Source organism: Arvicola amphibius, chromosome X (genome assembly GCF_903992535.2).
Source record: "Arvicola amphibius chromosome X, mArvAmp1.2, whole genome shotgun sequence".
In the NCBI taxonomy this organism is placed as follows: domain Eukaryota; kingdom Metazoa; phylum Chordata; class Mammalia; order Rodentia; family Cricetidae; genus Arvicola; species Arvicola amphibius.
In genome coordinates, this window is record NC_052065.1 from 40,509 (window position 1) to 50,233 (window position 9,725).

The 9,725-nt window shown below is 36.4% G+C and overlaps 1 protein-coding gene and 1 pseudogene across 1 annotated transcript; one reads left to right on the forward strand and one right to left on the reverse strand.

The window, feature by feature from the left end:
- Positions 1-2,642: 2,642 nt before the first annotated feature.
- Positions 2,643-8,097, reverse strand: LOC119804906 (odorant-binding protein-like). Its single transcript, XM_042054381.1, has 6 exons — positions 8,047-8,097; positions 7,526-7,665; positions 6,547-6,617; positions 4,814-4,924; positions 4,019-4,120; positions 2,643-2,656 (listed from the first exon to the last, which is right to left on the reverse strand). Exons 1-6 carry the CDS (start codon positions 8,095-8,097, stop codon positions 2,643-2,645), a joined length of 489 nt encoding a protein of 162 aa, XP_041910315.1.
- A 454-nt stretch (positions 8,098-8,551) lies between these two features.
- Positions 8,552-9,321, forward strand: LOC119804908 (annotated as a pseudogene).
- Positions 9,322-9,725: the final 404 nt, after the last annotated feature.

Sequence of the window (9,725 nt, forward strand, 5' to 3'; positions counted from 1 at the left end):
CTGTTATAAGAATGCATACGCAGAAACAATGCATTCTACAATTTGACAAAAGCAGCTTATCCCTGGTCACAGTGAGAGTACTACCAACTGAGACTGGTATTTCAACTCTACTAGTCTTGAATAAGAAGCTACTATTCAGAATACATGTAGAAATTACAGTGGTTGATAAAAAAACAATGATAGTTGGAAATGTTTATAGAATCAAGTATGATTTATCTTCTATAGCTCAGGATGAAAATTCAACTAATCACCTTTGAGTTACCTCTCCGATTGGGCATCCTTTACCCATGTTACCACATTGTGAATGGTGAACTTTAAACCTTCCATAACATTTGAAGACTTAGTATCTTAGTCTTCTGATGGTAGTAGTAGTCATATTGTTTTTACCTCTATAAAGAGACCATTAATAAGTAATAAGTAATTGAAGACTAAGGGGCCAGCATTAAACATGAATACATGTTAGAAACACTAAATGCACACTGCTGGGCTATGAATTTCTGTCGATCTCCTCTCTCTAAATACACACACACACTCATACACACATACACTCAGACACACATACACTCAGACACACATACATTCATAAATACATTCAAATAAATATGTATATTCAAGAAGAAGGAGGAGGAGGAGGAAGACGAGGAGGAGGAGAAGGAGGAGGAGGAGAAGAAGAAGAAGAAGAAGAAGAAGAAGAAGAAGAAGAAGAAGGAGAAGGAGAAGGAGAAGGAGAAGGAGAAGGAGAAGGAGAAGGAGAAGGAGAAGGAGAAGGAGAAGGAGAAGGAGAAGGAGAAGGAGAAGGAGAAGGAGAAGAAGAAGAAGAAGAAGAAGAAGAAGAAGAAGAAGAAGAAGAAGAAGAAGAAGAAGAAGAAGAAGAAGAAGAAGAAATTAGAAGAAGATTTTGATAACTTCTGAATCTCTTTTTCAGTTCCATTAACCAGGGCCAAGTGCAACCCTTTCCCTGTATCATTTCTTTTATTAATCTTGGTTGGTCTAAGAGAAGTAAGATAAAAAATCTCCGAGTAGTTTTAATTATATTTCCCTGATTACTAACTATATTGAACCCTCTAAATTGTTTCTCAGACATGAGTGCTTCACTTTCTGAGAACATAATATTTAGTTGTATAATACATGTTTCATATGGAATCATATGTTTTCTTGATGTTCATTTTGATGCAGAGGCAGAGAAATGACCATCCCTGGCTTTGTTAACTTGGAAAATGGACATCATTGGAAAGATTCTGGTTGTTATAAGAACATATCTGCAGAAACAAGGCATTCTGAAATTTGATGAAGGGAGATTATTCCTGTTCAGAATGAGAGTACTACCAACTGAGACTGGCATTTAAATCATCTCTAATAGTATTGCTTAAGCAATTACTACTCAGAATACACTTAGAAATTATACTGGTTGATGGAAAGAACAATGGTAGTGGGACATGTTTATAGAACCAAGCAAGATTTATGTTCTACAGTTCAGGATGTAAATTCAACTAATCACCTTTGGGTTATCTCTCAGATTGTGCATACTTTACCCATGTTATCAGGATGTGAATGGTGAGCTTTAGAATTTCCATGCTATTTGAAGGCTTGCTAGCTTAGAAAGCAACCACTAATAGTAAAAGAAGTAGCCATAATCCTTTTACCTCTAAAATAAGACCACTTATAAGTAATAAGTAATTGAAGACCAAGGGGCCATCACTAAATATAAATGCATATTGGAAACCCTAAATGGACACAGTTGGGCTATAAATGTTTGTAAGAACATCCATTTTCTCAACACACACATAAGCACTCACACATATTCAAACAAATATGTATATTCATGAAGAAGTTATAGAAATTGGAAAAAGAGGACACAGGAATGCTAATAATTAGTTGAAGAATAAGGGTGAAATGGTATAAATGTACACTGAATATACCAATTTTCAGAAGACATTAGTCAATTATTTTTTTCTAAAACAATGTTGTTTTGTGACGCACACATTGAAATTTTAAATAACAGGATTTTTAACAGAAAATTATGTCATTGTTTCTTACTCATATCTTTCTTTTGAACATTAATGTACTTTGCTTTCTTTTTTGTTTTGGTTTTTTCGAGACAGGGTTTCTTTGCAGCTTTAGAGCCTGTCCTGGAACTAGCTCTTGTAGACCAGGCTGGTCTCGAACTCACAGAGATCCGCCTGCCTCTGCCTCCCGAGTGCTGGGATTAAAGGCGTGCGCCACCACCGCCAGGCTCTGTACTTTGCTTTCATTATACCATTAAATTTCATGAGACTGGATGTAACAACATTGTCTAATATCTTTTCTTTTTCCTTGTCCCAAGCCCTCAAAGGAGATTGTATTTGCCTTTTCTAATTTGATAGCTAACTACATCCTAAGGAATCATTATAATACAAAGGGGAAATTGTAATAAACACATGCATATTGGTAGGACATGGTATTTATGGAATATCATTCTCACAAGTTTATTCTTCAAATGGGAGTGACTCCGATGTATCTTGATCCATTTGCTTCCTGAAGTATTTAACAAAAGATAATCCCCTCAGATGGACCTTTGAAAACATATTTCATCCTCTCTTTTAAATAATGTGTAACATGGAGGCAGACCCAAACAGGTTTTTTCTGTGAAATCTTTTAGAGTGTTAGGACCGTTCAACTGCAAATCACAATTTTTAGCTAAAAGTAAATATGTAGAACAAGATAAAATTCACTTCTGTGGTGCTTTTGCTCATGCAACTCCAGTAATTGTCACATTTCTAATTATTTCAATTGGTTTTAGTAATGCAGATATCATTTGTTATGGTAGAGTGGTTACTTTAATTAGCTTAGTGAATATTTATGTGCTTTTTGAATGAGATCCCTTTCCACAGGGTATTATTGCTTCTTGAATCTCTTTATTTAATCATTCAAAAAGTAAGATAAGCTCATAGATCATAAAAAGGGAAAGAAAAGGCAAGTCAGGAATTTGGTATGTAGTATTCTGACTTCACAGGAGAGGGGAGAGTACATTTAAAAAGAAATGGTGATTTATATGTGATCCTGTTGTGATAGTGAAGAGAATAGGATGCATAATTCCATTCCTCCTATATCTCTACTGGCAGGAAAGCAAAAATTAAAACGTTATTGAACAGACAGGAAAATTTTGGTCATTGAGAGTTTGTGGAAGCAAAATTAAACATAACAATATATTGAGTATAGAGAAAGGATTGTACACAAATAGTTCCTTTCCTAGAAATCAACAATATCTTGTGCTTTGGATTGTATAGGATCACTGTTGACAGAGAATAATGACATTCTGTGATGCTACATAAAATTTTGTATTGAGAGGTTTCAAGAACTATACTGAAAAGATCAACATGCTTGTACCGTATCTGTGACAAAAAATATAGTACAATCATAAGTAAAGTATGGTTTTTCAAATGACAAGACATATTTTCTTGAAGGAATATTCCTCAATATAAAAATATTTGCAATTCTGAATCAGATAAAATGATTCAAATTGTTTTATAAATATTTGTAATAATATTCTATCCTTCATTTCTATCACTGTAAGATTTTCTGCTTTAAAAGACACTGAATATCCTCTCCTGATTTTGCCAATTTTGAGTTCAATTTTTCTTTGGTGACATATTTTTATAATTTTTATGTAATAAGCACAAATTCATTCAAATATCAAGATGGTTAGGCCTGGCTTCTGTTCCTACTCACCTACAGAAGGTCTTTATTGAGGACAAGTATCTGTAAAAGAACATAAGTAGCACAAAGAGTGACATAAATATTCTCATAAGAATATGAGGACAGCTCCCCAAGGATTATTGCTGGAAATAGCAACTGAAAGATAGCATATGACTAGCTATAATCTAAAATCAGGGTCCTTTCTGAGTAGATAGATAGATAGATAGATAGATAGATAGATAGATAGACTCACTATATATATGCATATATAGATACACAGATTATATGTATATAATATATAATATATATATGTTATGAGCAAAAAAATATTCATTGAGGTTACCTGTAGCCAGAACATTTCGGATGTTTTCTGTTGGAATGTTCTGTTCCTTGGCAAATTCCTCAAGTTTTTCATATTGTTCAGGAGTCAAAGGTTGACCTTTTCCTACATTGCAGGAATAACAATGTCACAGACACGTTCAGGAGAATTCTACAGTATTTTCATTGCTACCTTCATGTACCTTCGTGATACGCAATGGTAAATCCCAACTGCTCAGAATTCATCTACCCTGGTTGGATCAATAAAGTCAATAAAAATTTTCCTCAAATTCCATGGACATATTTAATGAAGTTTATATGATTGTATGACATCCCTTTTTCAGGGTTTCATGATGTATCAAAAATTAAAACAACTTCCCTAGAGAATTCATTCATCCCAATCCTATATACTTTCTAAAACATAACACTAGAGAGTCATGAACACCTGTCAATGGAACTTTCACATTTCTCCCGACTCTATACTCTAGAGTTCATGTTTTGATTTAGTACACACTGGGTCAAATGACACCCAAAATTATCTGAACTTTGGGAAAATAATATTTGCTTCATTCTTTCCAGTGAGGAAACATGAACATAAACACTTCCAATAGTCTTCCCCTTAGCCTCTAGCATTCAATGACTGTATTACTCAAATTAAAATATAATGTAAAAGTTGATCCACACAACAATCCGATTGCTATTTAGTGGACAGGAGTCTAGAAATACCATGATACAGTATTTTCAGTGTGAATCTGACTTAATCTTCATTTTTCAGGGTGATACCTTTGTTCCTATTCCAAAAACGCACGACCATTCTTACCAACAACATAAATCAGGTTTGTTGTCTGGCCAGCTCTATCCACATTCTGACAGATAAAGACTATGTTGTCTGGTGTTGCATACACAGGTTTAAATCTACCGTCACCTTCAACTGTAATAATGGAAACATTTCAAAATGAGTGTCACTTAGTTTTCTGTTTTGTTTGATGTCACCTTTTGACAAAACATTAATATTGATCCTAACTCTAGCAATCATCTCTGATTCACTATCATGTGACACACATATGCAAATATATTCCTATAGTCATTTATTCTATCATAATACATATCCTATCATAATACAGTAACCAATATTTCCAACTCTTTTTTTTTGTTTGTTTGGTTTTTTTTTGGTTTTTCGAGACAGGGTTTCCCTGTAGTTTCTAGAGCCTGTCCTGGAACTAGCTCTTGTAGACCAGGCTGGCCTCGAACTCAGAGATCCGCCTGCCTCTGCCTCCCGAGTGCTGGGATTAAAGGCGTGCGCCACCGCCGCCCGGCTATTTCCAACTCTTTAAACCTGATAGTGAATCTTAGGAACAGACACATTCCATTTTCTCTGAATTCTTTGCATCAAGACCTGTGGGATTACTCTGTTGGTTATTTCTTCCCCTATAACCATATCCTAAAAGGCCACACTTCAATTACTGAAAACTGTAAAACTTTGATGTCACACCATGGTAATATTTGGTGGGCAAATGTGTACATATGCAAAAAGAGACTGACTCTGCTAATGGGAGATATGCATAAAAGTTTTCCTCTTGTAAGATTATGTTTGCAAAAAAAATGTAAGAATGAACATTTTAAGTTTATCAGACCTTTATATTGTGTGTGTCTCTGTGTGTGTTTCTATATGTATCTCTCTATCTCTCTATCTCTCCATCTGTACATGTGTGTATGTCCGTGTGTCTGTGTGTCTACGTGTATGAGGTATTTCCACTTACGGACACTGATTAAATGATAACATGATTCAAGGGAAAGGGGGATTTTCGGATCTAGTCACTTTATAGTACTGGACTTCTTTAAATATCCACGTAAACTTGGAAAACAATAGACTTGCCAGAAGAATGTGCCCTCCCTTCTTTTAAGATCAAACCGAAGGTCATCCTGTGTATAATACAGTTGAATAATGTTTCTATTATCTTAGCAATTTTTACAAAATTAGTGTTTCTGAAGTTCTTAAACAGATTTTACCCCAACTGCTTTTCAAAATTGAAATGTCTCATTATATGATTTAAATGTTAAGATCTCTACAAAATAAAAGAAAATTAAACTGTAAAATAGCATCATTAATTTAAATTTTCCATGAATCTGGGATGATAGATAATGCCTGCAATATAAGTACTAGATAGTCTGAGGCATAAAGTTTGCAAAGATTTTTGAGGCCACTGAGACCTATCATTGAGTGGCAGGCCTGTTCAATAACAAACCAAGAGACTGTATGAAAGAAAAGACACTGAATATTATATGGAAATAAATTTTCATGTAGGAAACTATTTGGAGATATTGTGTTAGCATTGCTTACATCTTCAGATAATAGTGTTCTTCTCCATGTAAACTTCAGATGACCTACAATGTACTCTGACTTTGTTGCACACCTCAGCTGGTTAGAAGAATTGATAACTATCCAAGTAACCGTGTTCTAGGTTCGTGTACCTATGAGTGGTTGTAGTGTCCGTGTGTGTCCACAGTCACAATTTTTTGTTCATAGAGGAAGCTCCCACCACCCATACTTACACTGGGTTCTGTACGTGCCATCTTCTTGCCTATAACCAGTGAGTTTTGTCTCCGAACATTGGCCATTCGCACTAAAAATCAAACGCAGGTACCCTGGTTTATACTTTATATCCTTTAATTCATATTAAAGACCTTCAAGCATTTTTAATGAACTTGATGAAGTAATAGTATCTATGAACAGTATACGGATCTGGAACAGAAGTATCTAAGCTTACCTCAATTCTCCTAATTCTGTTTAGAAAATACTATCCTGTTTGTAAATCATAAACATGTCTTACTTTACTTGTAAAAAAGTTTTCCAAGTGCTCTGAAGACTGTGATGGGTTTCTTATCCCAATTTCACTATTCACTGAGTATGGCTTTCAATATGTTGATTCTATTGTCCTACTCCAGTTATAATATGTATTTTAGGATTATATGCATGTGCTTTAAGTGATTTAATTTGTAATCAAAAACTTACAATTGTAGCTGAAAGATAGAAATGGTTCTAGGCTTACTTAGTTCTTATGGCATTATACACTTCTACAATGAACATCATCATCCAAATGTCTTTAAAACTAGAGCATCAAATAAAATAATTTGCAATAGACTTATCTGACCTCTCCGTGGAAGACTTTTTGTGACAGCATTGACTTTATAATATAATACGTGGGATTTTGAACCAAATGCTGGCATATACCTTTCAAATTACTAGAAATGAAATTCTTACAGTCTGCTGCATCGAATAATGGAGCACAAAATTCAACCACGGGCCTCCAACCAAAAGGATTTCTAAGGAAACACTCATGGAGTTGGAGACAATATCTATCTTTGTGTGGTGTCTAGAGCTAAACCATCACAGAATGGCATAATCACATTGCTGAAGATGAGGACTTCAATTTCATGACCCAAACCAGAACATGCCACTGTAAGTGTAACAACATAAAATCTGAAAAATGGAAATATTCTCCTCAGTTTAGATGGTTGACCATTTGCTTACTTGATGTAAAATGTGACTCCCAATTTATTACATCCCTCACTACACGTGAGTTCACGAACGTAGAGTCTCAGAGGTCCTTCCTCCTCTATCTTGTTCACATTGTCAGCAGCGATGGCAATGGTGACCCACTTTCCTTCAAGCTAAGAAAACAGCAAAGACCGTTGAACTCAATCATTGGAAATGCATAAGCTAACTAGAAATATAAATCTTTAATATTTTGTTTATTACTTCAAGATTATGTTTCTAGGAATGTAGAATAACACAGGGCAATACGATGACTCAATTAACATAGCACATTGAACCTGAACTTTGAGCTGCTGATGTTTTGCCCTCTTAACGTCTGCATATTTAACCCATTGTTATTTCATTTCTTTTGTCCTAGAGAATCAGATTGAAAAGTATAACTGAGTGAAAGGCAGAAAGGTCATTTCATGAATATGGACTAACTGGACAACACATCACATCCCCAGAAATACGCTATCGAAGAACATCAAGCCTATGCACAGACCAAATGAATTTACCTCAGCACGAGCCAGGCCAAATGCCAAAGTCAGCAGCAGAAAATTAACCATGGCGGCGCCTGACTTTGGTCTTCTGCAGTAGCTCAAAATATTGGTTCAGAAAAAAAAACTGAACTGACAAAAGATTTTATACAGTTAGTTAGAGGGAGTTTCATGGAATCAACCAATTATCTTGCACCACAATAGCCTGCATCTGCCCAGTATGTTCACTTTACCCTGCTGAACTGCATATGATCTCATATTCCTAAACTAATACGATTAGGCTAAAGGTCAGGTTCTGTTGAGATGATTAATTGAGCCATTTCTGTCAGAAAGAACTATCCTTGTTAGAGCATTGAAGTAATCATTTTGCCTCCAGAACTATACTGGTGGGTACAGATCGCAATGCATGTTCACATGTCGTATATGATTCATTTACAACCATGGCACGTGAGTTCCTGCGAGTTTCTTCCTGCTGTGCACATCTGGCCTCTGGCCTCTGGCTTCTAGCCACTTCCCTCGTGCTATGGCCTCTCCCGCCCTGCCGAAGGGAGAAAAAGAACAGCAAGAAGCAACTGAACATATTGACGAAGTACAAAATGAAATAGACAGACTTAATGAACAAGCCAGTGAGGAAATACTAAAAGTAGAACAAAAATATAACAAACTCCGCCGACCGTTTTTTTTTCAGAAGAGGTCAGAATTGATCGCTAAAATCCCCAATTTTTGGGTAACCACATTTGTCAACCATCCACAAGTGTCTGCACTGCTTGGGGAGGAAGGCGAAGAGGCTCTGCGTTATTTAACCAGAGTTGAAGTTAACAGAATTTGAAGACATTAAATCAGGTTACAGAATAGATTTTTTAATTTTGATGAAAATCCCTACTTCGAGAATGAAGTTCTCTCCAAAGCATTTCATCTGAATGAGAGTGGTGACCCATCCTCAAAGTCCACTGGAATCCAATGGAAATCTGGAAAGGATTTGACCAAACGCTCGAGTCAAACACAGAATGAGGCCAGCAGGAAGAGCCAGAGAGCTTCTTCACCGGGTTGACTGACCACTCTGATGCAGGAGCAGATGAGCTGGGAGAGGTCATCAAAGACGACATTTGGCCAGACCCCTTGCAGTACTATTTGGTTCCTGATATGGACGATGAAGAGGGAGAAGCAGAAGATGATGACCATGATGATGAAGAAGAAGAAGAAGGCTTGGAAGATATTGATGAAGAAGGAGATGAAGGTGAAGAAGATAATGAAGGGGAAGAAGGAGAGGAGGATGAAGGCGAGGATGACTAGCACAGAAGACTGATGGATTCCGACCCTCTTTTTTATTATCTTTTTATTTTTTAAAATTTTCTCCAGTCCCTGGGAGCAAGTTGCAGTCATTTCCCTCCCGTCCCCATCCCTCCTGTGCTCAGTCGCCCTGTTTGTGAGGTCTCGCTTCTCAACACCATGGTTCTCAATTTATTTTGGGGGGGAAATGTCTTGAGCAGAATACAAGGGGAAAAGAATCTCTACTACTCTGTTCTACATTCATTTTTATCTTTTCTTGTCTTGAACTGTGGGTTCAACACCACCACCACCGTGCTCTGTGGGAAAAAAGAAAAGCCCTCCAGCCCCTTTGGCTCTCTCTGCTGGAGGCTGGGGGGTGCTAGGCCCCTGTGCAGTAGTGCATAGAATTCTAGCTTTTTTCCTTTCTC